Source organism: Epinephelus moara, chromosome 15 (assembly GCF_006386435.1).
Source record: "Epinephelus moara isolate mb chromosome 15, YSFRI_EMoa_1.0, whole genome shotgun sequence".
Classification (NCBI taxonomy): Eukaryota; Metazoa; Chordata; class Actinopteri; order Perciformes; family Serranidae; genus Epinephelus; species Epinephelus moara.
Genome location: NC_065520.1, coordinates 2,257,919 through 2,277,149, shown reverse-complemented (window position 1 = coordinate 2,277,149; position 19,231 = coordinate 2,257,919). Strand labels below are relative to the sequence as shown.

The following is a 19,231-nucleotide window of genomic DNA, read 5'->3' as shown; positions in this document are numbered from 1 at the left end:
GTGATAGTCTGGTGACCTATCCAGGGTGTTCCCCGCCTCTCTGAGAGGCCCCAACCCTGTTTACTGACCCAATGTCAGCTGGAATAGGCTGGTTTTTTTCTTGTGAGATAATGGAAAAGTTTCACCTCTTCAGACCTCTAAACAGTTATTCAGATGAAACAATCTGTGAGTTAAAGCGCAGAAAATCACTCTGTAGTTGAGCTGCTATCAGCTCATATATACACATGAGGCATACTCAACCCATGATGAGTGGTCATGGCCACTAGTTTAGCGTATAAAATGCAGAAAATAGTGTAGAATGCCCTTTATGGTTTCTCAAGAGCCTGAGGTCATGGTTTGAAATTGCTTGTTTTCTCCTTCCAACAGCCCATAAACCAAAGATATGCAATTTACAGTGATGTAAACAGGGTTGCGGAAGATACTTGTGTTAGATAAGAGAAAAAATACCAATAATAATAATAATAACCAATAATATCATTTCCAATACCACGGAGAGAAATTGACATGAAGGGTATAGTATTTAATTTTTTTTATTAAAAGATAAATATAGTAAGGCCATAATATGAAAACAATGCCATATCTGGTTAGGAGCAGAGAACAGCAGAATGACTGCCGTAAACACTGATAAAAAAGAAACGGTGAGAAAGTGTAGCTGGTATTGATACTGTGGAAAATGCAAATTGAAAGTCTTTCTACTATATCAGAATCAATTTGGATTGATAAACTGATGTTTTTGACAACTTTACAAGCTACTTGAAACCTATGCAAGCTACCAATTGCTTCACACTGAAAGAAGCTGAACTGCAGTAAAGCTACCCTTAGAAGAAATCTGATTAACTAAAACTACTTTGTAAAAAATGATCAAATTGACAATGTACATGTGGTACAAAATTTTAACAAAATAAATTAAATTAAATGAATAAAGGAGTCACATGCAAGCAAAATAAATAAATAGATAAATAAATAAATAAATAAAAATAATGAAAATAAAAAAAAACAAATGAATGAATAAATCAATAAATACATGAATAAATAAATAAATAAAATATGAATGAAAGACACGTTTTTTCTTTCAAAAAGTGCCCACTTAAAAAGAACAAACTTTTTTTTAACCAACTTTTGTTAACAACAAGCATTTATCAATACTTCTGACTAATTGTGGTCGAAGGGAATTCGATTACACGAGACAAAAAATACAAATTAAAAAAATCAATAATTTCCTTCAAAGGCCCAGAATTGTTTGGAATTTCTGCCGTCAAGGGTGAAGGATTCATTTCAGCATTTGTGGGGATATCTCTTATTTTATTGACTTGATTTCTTGGATTCTGGCAAATGTTTCTGCACCAGTTTGTTCCTTTTCTATTTCATTTATGCTAGAAAAAATAATGTAAATGAATGTAGTTGAACTACCAGCAAGCTACTGTGAATAGTTGTAAAACTACTAGCTCACTTGACCCTTTGCTAAGCCTTGCCCCTTTGTGATGGCCCATCAAGTTGTGGGAGCTAGCACGGAGCCCACATTGTCACTAACTGCACTCCCTGGAGAAATATTATCAAATTTCTCAAAAGATGAAAAGGCGATTTGAGAGAAAAGCAGACAGAGGGGTCTATAATATGTGTCTGAAGGATATATCAGAATGCCAAACTCACATAGCAGCAAACACAAGATAAAAGATAAACACAGAAGCTAAAGCTGAACTATAGCCTACAGCTCACAGTGTAAAAGTGACCCACCACATCTCTGGCGATCAAGATAGAAGACGAATAAAAGTGAAAATGTTGCTGATATTCAACCAGATGTATGTCATGGCAGTGTGTGCAGACGAACGGTATTTGGTTTTCCCCTGTTGCACTGCCAGACACCAGAACTCCGCCGGCGGATGGGCAGAGATCTCCAGGGGAAGCCAGTGTCTGCACACACAGTTGGTTGAATATTGCAAAAGTTTGCCAATGAAAAAAGTGGGCCTTTATTCAGTGTTATGATCATTTAAAAACAAACAGCATGTGCATATATTAAGTAGGCTATACCTTCAGTAACCTACCTAGTTACCAAACCCTACCTCGGGCAAGATACTGAACTCCAAATTGCTCCTGATAGCTGTTCCATTGCTGTGTGAGAGCATACCATTTACAATTACACCCATTTACCATTACACTTATCAGGGTTTGATTTTGGTTTCGGAACAGAGAAAACATGGCTATTTCCCTTTGTCAGAGCTGGCCGATGCCACACGATTTGGCCAGTCTGCATTTGAGGGGCAGGACTTAGTGAAGGGTCGTTTAAAAGGAGTTAAAAAATTAACCCGACATTGGTTATAAAATTGAGAAAAATGGCAAATCCTCACATTTTAGAAGCTGGAACAAGTAAATATCTCTCTTATCTGCTTTATACTTAAAATGAATTACTAAAAAACATAAATTATCATTGTTACAACTCAGAGGAATTAGTTTTGTCCATCACATATTGTTCTGGTGAATAGATGTTCAGTGAACAAGTACATACTTTCAGGCTCCAGGGCTTCCTTGAAAAAAAAGAAAGATGAATAATCTCTCAAGTGTGACAGAGAGCTCATTGTGTTTTCTTTTTGCAGTTTGGTGCTAGCCAGACATTGCCTAATTAGTAGCTAATTATTACCAGTAGTTAATTATCTCAGATGCCAGGAAGCCAAAAAAAAAAAAAAGAAAGAAAAGAAAAGCGACAGAGCTGGCAAAGCGACGGATAGAAGAGAGAGGGATCCCCATAACACAGACGAGACGAAAGCCCTCAAGGTCACTGCCACTCTTTGGAAAACAAGTGAAACATGATTAGGGATTAGGGGATGTTTTGGAGCTCTGTTGTCGAAGCTGCCTCCCTGTTGTCCCGTCTGCCCATCTGATCCTCTTCCCTTTCTTCTCTGGCTTTCTCCTTCTTTCTGATTTCTGTCTTTCACGGCTCTTTACCCGTTTTTGCATCCTGCCCTGAAACATTTGCCGCACCTAGCTTCTGAACGCTTTCTTCCCATCTGCTCAAGGTTTTGACTTGCCAAATTTCCCTCCTTCTCTTCTCCTTTCTCTCCCTCTAACCCTCGTCTCGTTTTCTGTGCGTCAGGATAAACTCTCAGAGGAAGTGCAGAAACAGCATGATGGCCCCGAAGAGAATGGCTCCCTGCCGCAAACGGAGCCAGACCCAGGGCTTGATCCTGATGCCAGCCAAGCAGAAGAGGACAAAGACAAAACCAAACTCCTTCTGGATCGCCTCAAGGCCCTGGAGGTAACTACCTCGCCACCTTTACCACTTTCCCTTCTTTTCCTTTGTCTTTACATACCGTCTTTGTTCTTCTGCCGCTTCCTTCCTCTTCATCCACACTTCCAGCCACCCCTGGCTATCCTTTGTGGCCAGTCTGTCTGCCAGTTGTCAGAGTCCTTGCTCAGTTGTGTCTGAAAGCATGACAGCTCATCACATTCTCTAGTCTTCTTCGTTCGGAGAGCAAAGTCATCCTGTGAGAGTCGCCGCAGGGGCCTCGGGCTGTGCTCCAGCTTTGGTTTGTTTTCCTCCGTGCTCGGGGGATTTGAGCTGCACTCCGACACGAGCCCCCGAGCAACAGCCGAGGCAGGAGCGCAGCCACAGTGATCCACGCTGATTCTTTTCTTTTTTTTTCTGAAGCCACCGGACACATCCTCTCAGATCTCTTCAATTAAAGGACTCAGACTTAATTAAATTAGGCCACAAGTCTTACCTTCTCATTTCTAAGTGGCTCCACATGGCCTGTGGATGTTGGCATGTGACATAACGTCTTTACATCATCTCAAATCATGTATTTTTAGAAGGACAGTAAAGTATTCAAGAAGCTGACACCCCCTTCTAACAAGCTACTTAAGTATTCTTTCAGTGCACACACATCAAGAAAGAAAAAAAGTCTAACATCTTTTTTCCCCAACACTACACTAATGCCTCCCTGATAGAAAATAGACCCTAATTAGAGCAAAGTGGCAGGTAATTGCCTCTTGCTCCTCAGCTGTAAGTTATCTTCCAAGACTGGCAGGAAGTATGGTCAGCCTGTCCCGCCGATCCACCTGATGAAGCGCATTACCTAAACATTACATTTTAAACAGCTTTATCAAAAGTTATCTGCCATTTTTATTCCATTGTGCCGTGCCGGTGATGGATGCACCGCCGGGTAAAGCAGCAGGAGCAAAGCAGAGGCAATACATCACTGCCCTGCGTTGTGCATAAACTCCACTGACGCTAAGTAAGCACTGCCCGGCTCTTATTTCTCCTGCTCAACTGATAGTGTTCATTAACTTGGCAGGCACGCACTGTGGTCTATAACTGGGGCTTAAATGAAAACACTCAGACTTTGGGAGAAATGCCTGCTGGTCATCTTACTTGTTAAATGATGAGAACATAAATGCTAAAATTACCCATGTGGCCCCAGAGGACTACTTACAAAGTGCTTCATGGTAAATCTTTGGCTTAGAATACATTGCATCATACATAGACTTATACTGTAGTTTTATAGTACAATTTGTGTTTGTATTTCCTTATCAGTACCAAGAAAGGTCTTTTTAATGTTTATGTCAATTGCTAAAGATCATATTTTCACAAGTTTTTGTGTCTTAGTGACTAATGGGAACAACAATTTTTGAAACTGGTCCAGTATTGAGTGATAGAGCTGCAGGCAGTAGGTTGCAATGTAACCAGTTGGGGCATTTGTGCACCATCAATTTATGTCCACTAAAAGTGTTTGTTTTTGCCACTGACAGGCTCAGATTGTTATTCTAAGTGTCTGACAACATTATAGAAAGGATCCCAACAACAACCTTTATGTTGTCGTAAGAGCCAGATCCTCTCAGTTTAACCAGAAACAGCCCCAAAATGGCTGTCACCAAACCCACCAGACTCCATATAAATAAACAGTAATTTTATTGTAGGAGGGGGCATGATGTGGGTTGTGCCACCACAGCCTGCAGTATACCTCCCTCAAATCTTAAAACAAAGGAAGCTACAGTCTAATCTAACTTCTGGGCACAGCTAAAAAACAACAACCTTAAACTGGGGTTGGGGTTCTATCCCCATAGATAGAATCTAAGTATAAACAGATTTTTTTACCTGATCTTTTTTGTCTTCCTCCAAAACACTGATCTCTGTAGGGATCCTTTCTATACTGTTGTCAGACACTTAGAGTAACAATCTGAGCCTCTCAGTGGCAAAAAGCACTTTCAGTCTTCGTAAATTAGCGATGTCCTGAGTGGTTACATTGCATTGGTGTTCCCATTTTTCACTTACATGCAGACATGCAAACATGGAAAAATAGGATCCAGGTTGAAAAATACCTTCTTACCTGTTAACAATTTAACCAAGTGTTTGAGACATCAAGGATTCCCTTGCTTTCACCTTCAAATCACTGTCATTCATTCATGCACGTTATGTTAACAACTTCCACAAGCCTGAGAGCTGCCATGGAGACATAATCCATCACAGTAAACATGGTTATTGCTCTGCATTTATCTCTTTGTTCTTGAAGAGACTCTTACATGTCAGTGTGTGTATTGTGCTGTGCTTGTAGACAATCTCCTGAAGCAGCAGCAGAAAGAAATGGAAATAATCCCTAAAAACTGTGTCACCTCTCAAATGTTATTGTCACATACATGTCTGTCTGTACAGTATGTGTAAGCCAAGAGAGGTTTTCCATTGAATCAACTGGATTCTATCGAGGGAACAATGATAAAGGAAAATGTTACAATACTCTCTTTGATAAATCTAAATGACATTGAGATTCTCATTTCAACCTTTTAAAGGCTTTTGTATCATTGACCAATAAAGCTGCAATAACTTTCATGTCAGGTATCAGGTAACATAATACCACTTAAGTTGCATTTTGTGACTTTGGCCCAGAGAGTCAGATAACACTTCAAATAACAGCTACTTCAGTTGCAAAAAGAGCTCTCGTGTAGGTGTAGTACTGACCACATGGGTGGATTATGAGAAAATGGGCACAGATATGCAAAAAGGTCCACAACCTCTCCTACAAAGGAGGAAGAAAACACTCTTTGTAGAGGTTTTGCTCTTGTTTTTTTTTTCTTTTTTTGTGTGTTTCTTATGGTATTTTTGTGTGTGGTCATTTTGTGGGTTCTTGTGGTTATTTTGTGTATTCAGTAAATTTGTGTCACTTTGCAGTAACTTTTCATCTCTTTGTAGTCATTTTGTGTCTCCTGGCACTCATTTTGTTTCTCTTTATAGTCATTTTGTGTTTTCTTGTGGACAATTTGTATAGTCTGTGGTTGTTTTGTGTCTTTGCAGTCATTTTGTATCCCTTTGTGGTTGTTTTGTGTCTCTTGGTACACATTTTGTGTGTCTTTGTCATCATTTTGTGTCTTCTTGTGGTTGTTTCATGTCTCTTTGTGGTTGTTTTGCCCCATAAATTGGTGTCTCTTTGCAGTTACTTTTCATACCTTTGTGCCATTTTGTGTTTTCTTGTGGTCATTTTGTGGTCATTTTGTATCGTTTTAGCAGTCACACAATAATAATAACACATTTTATTTATAGAGCGCTTTTCAAGGTACTCAAAGACACTTTACATTGGTTAAAAATGTCTCTTTGTAGTGATTTTGTGTCACTTAGAGGTCAGTTTGTGTCGCTTTTTGTCATTATGTGTGTCTTTGTAGTCATTTCGTATCTCCTTGTGGTTGTTTTGTGTCTCTTTGTGGTCGTGTTGTCCCTTTTTGTTGTAAATGTGTGTCTCTTTGCAGTTACTTTTCATCTCTTTGTTGTCATTTTGCATCCCTTTGTAGCCATTTTGTGTCTCCTGGTCCTCATTTTGTGTCTCTTTTTAGTCATGTTGTATTTCTTTGTGGTCATTTTGTGTCTGTCGGTATTAGTTTCGCGTCTCTGTGTAGTCATTTTGTGTGTTTTTGCGGTCATTTTTTGTCTTGTTTTTTTGTGCTCTTTGTAGTTTTGTGTCTTCTTGTGGTTGTTTTGCCCTTTTTTGTTGTAAATTTGTGTCTCTTTGCAGTTACTTTTCATCTCTTTGAAGTCACTTTGTGTCTCTTTGCAGTCATATTGTGTCTTCTTGTGGTTGTTTTGTGTCTCTTTGCGGTTACTTTCCATCTCTTTATAGTCATTTTGTGTTTCATGTAGTCGTTCTTTGTCTCCTGGTACTTGTTTTGTGTCAATTTGCGTCCTCTTGTGGTTGTTTTGCGTCTCTTTAAGGTCCTTTTTTCTAACTTTGTAGCACATTTGCGTCTCTATGGAGTTATTTTTCATCTCCTTGTGGTGATTTTGAGTCTTGTTCTGGTTAGTACTGTACATGTTCGTTTAAGTGTCATTTTGCAGGTGAAGGCCAGGGGGGGCCCTGAAACTTTGGGCCTCTGGGTTTATGCCCAGCAGGCCCATTCATCCATGCCGTTGAGTTGACAAAAAAAAAAAAAAAAAGGGATTTTATCTTGATTTTTTTAATACAGTTTATGACAGGAATATGCCTCATGTGTAAGTTTTAATTATAGATTAATTAATAAACTGAGATAAATGAAAAAATATCTCTAGTTGAAGATATCCCCTAAAAATAGAAATTCCATTCACAAAGACACACAAGATTTCTCTAATTATCATTCATTTCATTTGTATTGCCCATCACCAGGCTTCAAGGTTTTAATTAGTCAGTGTTTCTCCCCAGCATAATTAGAATGTTTTGGGTTGTAATTATGTTTCCCATGTTTTCATCAAGGGATTGGTAGTTTCTACTAAAGGGCAGAGGGCGAGAGAAGCATGGCTGGCTGACAGCTCCTAATATGCTGCCTGCCACTGACAAATTGGAAACTCCCAGAGATCAATAGGGCGCCGCCTCATCGCTTGGCAAGTGGAGGAGATATTCTTATTAGGTCCAAACTCCAAATGGCTCGCTGCCGCCCCAAAGTTCAGCATCATAACTTCCATCCCCTTGACCTTTCTCTCTGTGGTGCTTTGTAAATTTTTTATTGGCCATCCTGGTTCAGCCCTGACATATGACCTTTGTAAAGTAACTCTCCCCTTAGCTGCAGCTCTGCTTGATTGCTACATTGCTGTTGTTTTGTTGCATCACATGTAGTCACTGTGAGGTTCGTGCTGCATTGACCCTGAATGTATCTGTGTGTTCTTTGCAGGAGAAGAATTCTGCTTTGGCCTTGGAGAATGAGAGCCAGAGGGAACAGTATGAACGCTGTCTAGATGAGGTGAGTGTTGTTTATCTCGTCTCACTCTGAGACACATTCAAGGACACCATATGACTCGCCAGATGTTTTACTTGCCTTCGAAAGTTCACAGTTGTTTGCTGAATTAGTTAAGACTTCATGTGAACGGAAAGAGCAGTATTATTGAGGTTTTAATGAGGTCCTGCAAAGCACACTGGGTCTCCCACAGGTTGGCAATTTACTCCAACCACAGCTTGAGGGAGGCAGAGGTTAATTTTTGTTATTAAAAATTAATTTAGAAAACACTATCAATTTTTGGGCACTAAAATATCTCATTTTCATGAAGAGGCTAGCATGTTTTAGCTGCACTAAGCTAAACCAAGCTTCAGCATGAGCTGCCTGAAGTCTGATTTATGTTAAAGGTCCAGTGTGTTGGATTTAGGGGGATGTATTGGTAGAAATTGAATATAATATAATAAGTATGTTTTCTTTAGTGTATAAAGAAAATAATTGAATGGGGTGGGTATATCTACATAAGTGGATTCTCGTCCACGGAGTTTGCCATATTGCATCGCCATGTTTCTACAGTAGCCTAGAGTGGACGAACCAAACTCTGGCTCTAGATAGGGCGATTCACGTTTTCGTATCGACCACCATAATTAGCCTGTTAGCGACGAGCAGCATCAGAAAAACACTGATTTGTAACAAGACTGCTTTATGGTTTTAAATCACCTGGTCCATTTGTTTTGGAGAGGAAGAGACCTCTGCCAATAATTCGACTACCAGTACAATCCTCCTGAACAATGAACACTGAAGGAATTCTATCAGGGAGAAGTTTCAGCTGGTTGTAATTTGCAATCCTCGCCACTAGACACCACTAAATCCCACCAAATCTTTCATACTGTTCCTTTAAAAGAGCAGTGAATAAGACTTTAGAGGCATCTAGTGATGAGGATTGCAGATTGCAACAAGTAACAAGCTTCCATGTGCCAAGTGTGAACTCCTGTTTAGAATTCCTTCAATGTTCATTATTCAGGAGGTTTTACCAGGAGCTGAAAAAGCATTTCCCCATTGACCATCCTTAAAAAGACAGGTCACAGGATATCACCACGAACTGCAAACAGGCATCGGTTATTAGGGGTGGGGGGGAAATTGAAATTGAAAAGGTAATAAATCACAGTATATTGCAACATATTTAAAATTCCAACCCCTATCAATTCTGATTCTTTTATTATGAATTTTTAATCCATGGTGGTTTTAGTAAAGAGGGAGCTGAGCTGGAAGGTGAAGCGTTCAATTTACTGGTCCATCTACGTCCCAACTCTCACCTATGGTTATGAGCTCTGGGTAGTGACTGAAAGAATGAGATCGCGGATACAAGCGGCCAAAATGAGTTTTCTTCATGGGGTGGCTGGGCTCAACTTAGAGACAGTGTAAGGAGCTCAGACATTCGGAGGGAGCTCGGAGTAGAGCCGCTGCTCCTTTGCGTCAATAGGGGTCAGTTGAGGTGACTCAGGAATCTGATCAGGATGCTTCCTGCTGCCTCCCATTGGAGGTGTTTTGTGCACATCCCACTGGTAGGAGGCCCTGGGGCAGACCCAAAACACGCTGCAGGGATTACGCATCTCATCTAGCCTGGGAACACCTTGGGGTCCCCCCAGGAGGAGCTGGAAAGCATTGCTGGGCAGAGGGATGTCTGAGGTGCTTTGCTTGGCCTGATGCCCCTTCTGCGACCCGGCCCCGGATAAGCAGATGAAAATGGGAAAAAAAAATGAATGGATGGATGGTGGTTTTATATGTGCACCACTTTCCTCAAGAAAAGCAATTTAAAAATCTGTGACGTCATCACATTGTTAAGTCTATGACCCAAGCAGGAACTAGGACAAACATTACTGCACATATCCAGTAGGCGTGGAAGAGCGTGGAAGTAAACCTGGAAACTAGAAACTTTTTTGGTGTATGCACCAGGCTAGTAACTCCAGTGGACTGAATAGGTGCCATCTTGGCATTTGGTATCTAGTTATCATTATATATCTGTGGCGAAGACCCACTCCCTATGTAGATATAAACAGCTCATTCTGAGGTAATGTAAACACAATGATTCTTGTTTTCAGGTGATTATACACTAAAGAAAACATAGTTTTTATATTACATGCCATTTCCCTCAGTATATCCCCCTAAATCCTACACACTGGACCTTTAAAAACCTTAAAGGCAACCAGGATACTTGTTATTTTTCAAGTTTTTTAAAGCACAATTTAATTTTTAATGTCAGAAGGCTTTTTTGATGCTCATATAACAGCAGAAATGCCAGAGAGGATGTTTTTGCTGGTAAAATCCTCTGCATGTAGCTGTATAGTATACAAATGCATCACCATCATACCTATATTCAATGGTCACAACAGGTTATTGTTGTTATTATTCGTAGTGTGTATTAAAGTCTAAAATGTGGGCTGTTAAATAACCTTAACCCAATGTGAACTGGTATTGAAGCAACGGTTTACGTAACAATGGCACTCATGTGCCCTCTGGTTATTTGTGAGAGCTTGATAAGTGCTGTTTTGGGAGCCACAAGAGGGAAATAAACCAGCCCGGCTCTCGGCGGTGCCTGCTTGCTGAATCACTCCAGGAGGGAGGGAGGGGAGCACCACTAAAGGGAAGTATGTCCAGCAGAGACAAGTTGCCCAATTTGTCCTGGAACCAACGGGCTCAGCAGACTGAGCAGAGCTGCTGGAGGGCAGGAAAGACGGGTGAGAGACAAGGGGGGAATGAAGGACGAACAGAAGATGATTGGGGGGGTGTTCGTGATGCAGCTGTGTTAGAGTTTCCTCCATGGATTGTATATGGGCTGAATTCAGTCCTCGTCTCCTTTCTGCTTCCCTGCCCTCATTAAGATGGCTCAACTCAGCTTTGCTGTGTTTACTTGTCAACTGTTTTCCTATGTGGTTGACTTTTGTGGAAGGAGGGCTTGGTAATGATCCTGTTCTGATGATGGAGGCTGTGTGTTTCTCTCTTAACGACTGCACAGAACAACAGTGGAAAACATTTGCTTTGTAACAGAAGGGACAATTGTTTTTTTATGTCACACCAGCTGCTTGTCTAAATTTTAGCACGTGTACAAGCTCATTTGTAGTTTAATTACTTGTGTCAAAGTCATACAACATTCAAATCCTCTGTCCGACACCATTGTGTGGGGCTTTATTTGATCACTCTGCTATTTTAGACGATGTGTATCTTGCGGTCCCAGCAGCAGGGCTCATTTCACCATATTTACTCTCATTTCTCCTCATTCAATAAACGAGAGCGAGGGCACTCAGAGGAGCCGATGTGGCTTCACACGGTATTAATGAGCAATCAATGGGCAGTAATCGGAGCTGCTTCTGCATCGGCGTTGTGGTCTGAAAGTGCGGGCGGGTGTTAGCCGCTGTGAGACCCAGACGCCTCTGCTTCTACATCAGCCTGTCGATACCACCATTAGGAAGTGAGAGTTAAACATTGTAAAAGACGTGTGTGTGTAAAAGAGACACACACAGGGCCTGTAATACAATGTGCCATCCCTTAAGCTTATGATAATTCATCTTATGTGTAAATTGGCTGAGGAAGTCCTGAGGAAGTGCAGCGTTTAGCAGTGCAAAGTCAGCCTACAGAGGCCTGTAAGGGTCATACAAGGTCATGAACAACTTGTATAATGTTCAATAATGCTTTGTCTTTCTTTCTTTGTGTGTTTTAGGTTGCCAATCAAGTTGTGCAGGCGCTTCTCACCCAGAAGGTGTGTGTCTTATTTCCATTTTGCTCCTCATATCAGATCCTTTAAAGGCCCTGTCTATACAAACACAGGTATTTTTCAAACAGATATTTTACCACTTTCCACATAACCTTTGTTTTACAAAATATCTCCATATACACTAGAACTTGCCTGATATCAGACAGATTTGTCAGCTCGTCACACTTCATCTCCATCTTCAGTCTGACATTGAGTTCTGTGGGGAAGGGTGATTGGATTTTCACTTACTTTTTACGAGAAACCAACTTAGCCATATGAAGCTAACATCATTTTAAGGCCACACTGGTGTGTAACCATGCCAACATACCTGTTTTGTAAGGGTTTTTAAGAGTGGAGTGAAGCAAACTAAAACAAACTTATTATTGAGAAGACATGTCTACTTACAACAGCCTCGATAGCAGCGTCTCTCCTGTCTATAGTGCTTGCCATTGTTGTTACACTGTAAGTCATTGGTTCCAGTGCACCACTTGACAATGCTTGACAGTGGCGTTAGTCCCACCTGGGCTCTGATTGTCCAACTCTTTGTCAAAATTAAAGTCATCTGCTACTTTGATGTTTTAATTGTGGGGTACAAATGCACATGTTCTAAATATGAAGGGGGTTGTGTCCTCTGTGTCCCTCCAGAGATCTACGCCTGTGGACAAAAGGCCAAAACCTAAAGGAATATATCAGTTGTCAGAAATATCTGTATTTGTGTAGACAGGGCCTAAATAACCCATTAAAATCTCACATTATAAGAATAATGACATATGTGATTAGCAGTGTTTTTATACCTCGTACAAATACAACGACTGAACATAACACGCTCAGAACAGACACATTTTCACTGATGCCCCCTGTGTTCTCACTCAGGATCTGAGAGAGGAATGCATGAAGCTGCGAACTCGAGTTTTTGACCTCGAGCAGCAGAATCGGGCGCTGGGTATTCTGTTCCAGCAACGGATCAAGCCTGCCTCGGACCTGCTTCTCCAGGTATGTTGTCCACACAGAGCCCAGCGCTTTGCAACCATTATCACTCCAGTTAGCATATACTCTCTCTCTCCCGGCCTCTGAGTGAAGCTGCAGCTCCTCCAGTAAACAAACCCGAGCGCTCATTCCCATGCATTTGAAGTTGTTTTTCATTTGGGTTGTTATTAGACGGCTCTGGGGTCTCAGCTGGAGACAGAAAGACGACTGTAAATACTTTGATTTGGAATACAAAAAAACCTCTCTTTTACATCAATCTCTCACTTCATCAGAAGCTGTTATTCTGTTTTGAGGCAAAGATAAAGGCCTTAAAACAGAGATCCCTTGTAGTTGTTTGGGTTTGTTTATCATGCATCACGGTTCAGTCTGAGGTTGCATGTGTGTGGTTTTTTATTTTTATGGTTTCACCAAAGACTCTCTAGTGTACCAAGATGTATATTAAACTTCTGCTAAGTATTCAGAACAGCTTCTAAAAAGGCAAACTTAAATTTCCTCCCTGGTGCCCCCTTAATAACTTCAGTAATAGCACCCTGCAAATCAGAATAAAATATGCAGCTTTATACCGATTCTGACTCTGAGTAATGTTTTTGCTACATGGAGAGATGATTTGTCTCCTTTTCATCCGACAAAAAAAAACAAAGATATGAACCAGCAACCATCTAGTCTCTCTTCTGAAACCATTGCACACCAACCACTGTATTTATATTCTCCACAAACCCCACATTCTCCTATTTGGAGTGGCTGAAAATTGCCTCAGTTCATCTTTTCGGTCCCTTGGAAAACACCAATTTACTGAAAAAATGCCTGTGTGTGCATTCCAGCGAGATTTTAAAGGTGTAATTGTGAGACAGACAGACCTGCCACTTTCTGCTACCCATCTATTGTAAACAGTGATATAGCATTGCAAGGTCAGTTTGGATAGTAGGGTTTCACATAATTGTGTAAATTGTGTCTCCATGCTGTCGATATGAAAATGCAGAAAAGAAAATAGAGTAGAAGCTGTCAGTCCGGCCAGACTAGAGGAGAAAAGGATGAAAAGAGAGGAGGCAAGCAAGGGTAGATAAGAAGGGAAGGACGGGGGGGTGAAAATGGAGAGAGATGAGATAGCAGAGAAGCACGGGCGCCTGAGACGACAAGGAGGTAGAAGTGAAAAACTAAGGGCAAAATAAGAAGGGGCAGAAATGGTAGATAAATTGAGTAAAAAAAAAAAAGGAAAGAGGAAAGAGAATAATACGGTTTGGGGTGTGTCGGAAAGCTCTCTGACAGTTCCTGCTACTTTCAAGACCATTATTGGACAGACAGGAACATTGTCAAGCCAAACTGCAATATAAAAGGCTTGAGGAGGGATATTGATGATATCACTGTGGGGACCAAGAGGCGCAATCGAGCTGGAGATGAGAATTAAGGCCCAGCCTCTGTGTAATGTGTTTTTCCCTTTTTTCCTTCTATATGATTCAGCTGAGATGACACGGCGCTGTGATGATTTGGTGTTGATGTTTGTGTGTCCACGATGACACATCTTTAAACATGTAGGTTTTCCCACCAGAGACTCATTTGCCTGGCTGCTCATTACTTGATAAAGACATTGTCACCATCAGCTAACTGGTGATTCAGTGTGAGAATTAATCATAATGTGATCACGCTGCTCCGGATGTGCTGTACGTCCATTATGAGCTCTCCAGTCATGTGTGGGAGAGCTGTTAAAACATCTATATTTATCACAGGGGACTGGAACTTCCAACAGTATGTAAATCAGAATTGTTCCTCATGTTATCTGTCATCTCTAAACCAGTAGCACACATTATAAAACCACCAAATATATGTATACAAAAAGAAAGATGGCATATTTTAAAAGCAGTAGTAAAATAAAAATTATTTCCACTCTCGTGTCTGTATGCTGAATATAAAGCTCTGTGGAGGGCATGCAGTGTTACCAACTCTTTTTCCGATGAAAGTAGCTCGCACTCCAAATGTTGCTTAGAGTTGCCGGATAAAGTCATATGCTCATTTGCATATTGGTGACATCAGCACACATTAGGAGCAGCCAGGAAACAAAACGTGCATTAGATGGACTGTATTCATAATAAATACACCACAATAATATAAATCACAAGCACCAATTAATCAGTCGGTGAGAATGAGCACATACTTTGAGCAGCAGCAGTGACCCACCATCCGACGCCGGCACACCGTGAGGATGGAAACAGAGGGTTCGGCTGGGTAGGAGCACCTGTTGCAGCAAGCAAACACGCCGTCTGTGGTCGTTTTGACTTGACCAGCAGACTTCACTACAAGCCAACTGGCTGTACACGTGATGTGCTTTACGTTCTAAAACTAGCTGCCAGTGATTTGACAAGCTAAGTTGCAGGTAACACTATGAGCAGCTTGAGTCGAGCTTAGACTGGCCAGTTCACACTGCTGCAACTTTTCTCTACAATGTTCTAAAATGGTTTTGTCTTGTTGTGAATGTTTGGTCTGAACTGGGGTTTATATATTAGAGACAGGAGATATCAGCATGTGGGTGCTGCTACATGTGACAGGAGGTAGGGAACAGTGGTGAGGCAAAATGACAAAATGTTGGGTGACTTTCAGAACCGACCGTGCTGTGCTGGTTCCCTTGTCTGCTTTTCCAAACTGAAAGTGTAACATTGAAAACACACAATCCTGATTGTAGGCTCAGTCAGGATGCTCAGCGGCTGATGTTAGCTGCGTGTTTTCAACTGTAGTCCACAATGCTGATTTCAGCTGAGATGCTAATTGAGATAAATTGGGGGAGGGCTGTGATGAGTAGGAGGGGCACCAGATATCGGCCTCAATCACACAGAAGGCGTTGCAAAAATGCCAGTGGTTAAAAAAAATAATAAAAAAACCCACTTGCTGTTCCTTTTTATTGTTGCCAGGCAACCACCCCATCACCTCCTTACCCTAACCTTCCCGTGTAATCAGTCTACCATTTAGTTTTTTATTTACTTATTTATCTTTTTTATTCATTTTCACAGTAATCAGTATCTAGTACCGAAAATGCTCAGGCAGAGGGTACTTGCTGCACCTCTGGTTGAGGGTGAGAGACTGTCAGTAAATAGTTTGTTGGGCACAGGGAAACAGAGATCTGTGTGGGTACATGAGACCCTAAAAAAGAGGGTGGATCACAGGGAGTACCACCAGTTGGTCCATGATGGCCGTTTCAAGTACTGCACTTATATGCTTCCACGTCTGCTGTTTTCTATTGACATCATGGTAACTGCAGTTTGTAAAGTCGTATAGCTGTGGGTATCCAGCAGCTGCTACCACCAGTTTCTTCTCCATTGTTTACCAGCTGTAAACTTGTTGTCGTGACCACCACAGAAGACCTGCCTCTAAAATGATCCGATTGGACAATGGAGAAAAAGGGTGAGATGACGTAGGGTGCTTTTCCGCTCTGAGTTGAAGTTTTTTCAACTTGAGGACCTCAGAGAGCTACGGCAAAAATGCCAGGTGCTTAGAGTGCAGAAACAAGAGGCTCAAAGCAAAACAAAAATAGTGACAAAAATGACAAAAAGCCACTTCCAGCTGCTAAAACGCTTTCAGTGTGATAGGGGCCATAGCCTACTCAAGAGCCTGCTAACTTAGCTTAGCACAAAAACTGGAAACAGCAGGAAACTTGGCTCTTTCCAATGCTGACAAATTCTGCCTACCACATTTAAAATACTTTTTCCCCCTGAATAACAAATAAGATATAATGTGTTTATTAGTGGGTTTTAGAGGTGCCCTGACTTTTCGACAGAGCCAGACCAGCTGTTTCCCACCGTTTCCAGTCTTTGGGCTAAGTTACGCTAACTTGCTTCTGGCTCCGGCTTTTCCCCAAATTATTCTTTTATGCTCTCTTTGTGATAAGACGAAGAAAAATTCGTGGAATCAACCTTAATGGCGGAGGTTGAAGAGGATTTTTATGGTAATTCTGAAACCAAACTGACACTGTTGTGTAATTACAGTTATTACATCTCACTCACTAAACTATCTAGACTTTCCAATAAAATATGGAAATAACTTTTTAATTTCTTCTTTCTCCTGGTACCTCAAGCAGAGGGAGACTTAATCACCCCTATGCGTGTACTGTTTCCATCTAGCTCTGGACCTTTTGCTTATCAGTAATTAAACGTTCTCTAGTTTCCCCGTGGGCATCTTGAATTTCTCTGATAAAGAACCATAGCGCTTTAATGAAAGCTTTACCAGCTATGCACCTTCGCCACGTTCAGCTAAATTGTTTTGAGTCCAAAAATGCCACGTATTCATTTCAGAAAAATCTGACATTTGCCGTTTCAAAATAACAATGACGGTTGTTTTCTCAAGCCATGCACTATTTGCAAGCCAAGGGAAAATAACTGGTGTGCAGTCCCATCCACTTATGCTGCTTATCAAATGTGACAGGCAAGTGGCAACTGAGTCGCCCATTACTGGGACAAATACTCTGTGTTTCTACCTCAGGGCCCCAAGTACACAGCATGAACGCCATGACCTCATTACTGCTCATGCAATTTTGTACAGCCAAACGTGTGTTGCTGCCACAGCTGTCAGCTGAAAGTTTCTGCCCTCCCCCCAGAAAAGTTTGAAATTTAAACAAATGATGCCACTTTTCAGTAATAGCGGTGAATTTATTTAAATTGTCATGAAGCTTTAGAGATACTGAATGACTTTTTTTCAATAGAACTCCATATATCTCACCTTCGTCTTGTCATATTACAGCTGAGCCTTTGTCTCATATCTTGGTGTAGTTTAATGGGCTGTGTGTAGCTGGAGCTTTAGGAAAATCCGTTGTGATGAGTCAGACATATAGATCGGGTCATGCAGGTGAGCATCGTGTGTGTATGAATTTATGCGTGCGTGGGCGTCTGTCTTTTCTCTCTGACTGCTCGTCGACCCGCTGTTGTGTGTATGCGTGGGTGTGTTGCGGTGGTTTTCGACAGCGGGTGCCAATACTGATGTATTTGTTTGGAAGCTGCCTATTGCTGCTATTCTGGGCTGTTATTCATTATCTTGAAATATGATCACTGTCAAGCCAAAAATGACAAAGAACAAAAACAGGAAGACTCTTACTTTTTCTTAAATGTGATACACAAAACTTCTCCATTGGCTTTAAGACTATAATGGATGTTAATTAATAGTTGAAGAGGACCTATTATGTTTTTCCTCATTTTCAGAAATACATATGATACTACAATGATAGATGTTTATTTAAAATGTGTCCAAAGTTTTAAATAATGAGGTAAATGTATGCAAAAGCAATCCCTGTGAGGGGTAAACTCAGGCTTCAGACCATTCTGAATACCCTGTTTCCTTTGGCTACAAGCTGACATCAGATCGTGACAGACTTCTTCATATGGTCATCTGCTATCAGCATGCTACTGCGAGTGTTTAAGCAGGATTTATACTTCTGCTTCGAATTGATGCCGTACCTACAGTGTATGCTCTGCTTAGAAGCATACCCTATACTGTAGCCTGACATGCACCTCTCCAGTAACCTAAAAGTAGGCAAACCATTTCCCTCAGTGGAAACAAACCTTTTATTTACTTTTATTTCACAGATCAAAAAGAAACAATAAAGTGTGAAGACAATAAATCCCCCACAAAATGGCATTTTATTAACTGTGTGTAATTTAAATGAGCAAAGAAAAACTAAAAGCTAGCCGCTGGCCTAATTTAACAATGTAAAATGCCATAGGCTTGTGCTAATAACATTAGCATTTTGTATTTGTGAGGAAAATCTGTCCAGCAAAAGACAAGTTTTCTGTCTGTGAATCTTGGATGTTATACTGGGGCTGTTTTGGACACTTGTGTTTGAAATTTTCACAATTAACCCATGTTTATGTGTGTTTTAGTTGTATATTGAATCAATCAAACTTTACAGCACTATAAAAAAACAAAAAAAAAACACCGCCCACTAGCGTTTTGGAGGTGTAACTGTTGAGTGACACAAGCACGCCATCGCACAAGGAAAAAAAAAAGGTGTAGGCCAGCTAAATCCGCCTTTATATTACGTAGACTACACTGCTACATGTAGCAACGTGGTTATGTCAGGAAACGTAATCTTGGTTGCTTATGTTCTCCCCATTTACAGACCATATTAGTGCTAACATACTGTAAAGCTTTAATTGGTGTTTTTTTACGATAGTTACAGTCATTCCCCGGCTGCAATTACAGTCCAGAGAGGCCGAGATACCAAAGACCTGAAAACGCTGACCAATCAGAGCAGTGAGGGTTTTTTAGAAGGGGTGCTTAAAGAGACAGGCGCTAAAGGTGAATATAGGTGTTCCAGCACAAACAGAATAAGGAAAATGAAGTGTTTTTTGAACATTAAAT

General features: G+C 40.9%; 1 protein-coding gene across 6 annotated transcripts in view; it reads left to right on the top strand.

Annotated features, from left to right (window-relative positions):
- LOC126401653 (nck-associated protein 5-like) overlaps positions 1–19,231 on the top strand; it is a 241,384-nt gene that overhangs the window by 177,576 nt on the left and 44,577 nt on the right. For all 6 annotated transcript variants that reach the window (XM_050063005.1, XM_050063006.1, XM_050063007.1 and 3 more), the window contains 4 exons: positions 3,089–3,250; positions 8,119–8,187; positions 11,876–11,914; positions 12,782–12,901. In XM_050063005.1, coding sequence (XP_049918962.1) covers positions 3,089–3,250; positions 8,119–8,187; positions 11,876–11,914; positions 12,782–12,901 — 390 coding nt within the window. The remainder of the gene's footprint in view (positions 1–3,088; positions 3,251–8,118; positions 8,188–11,875; positions 11,915–12,781; positions 12,902–19,231) is intronic.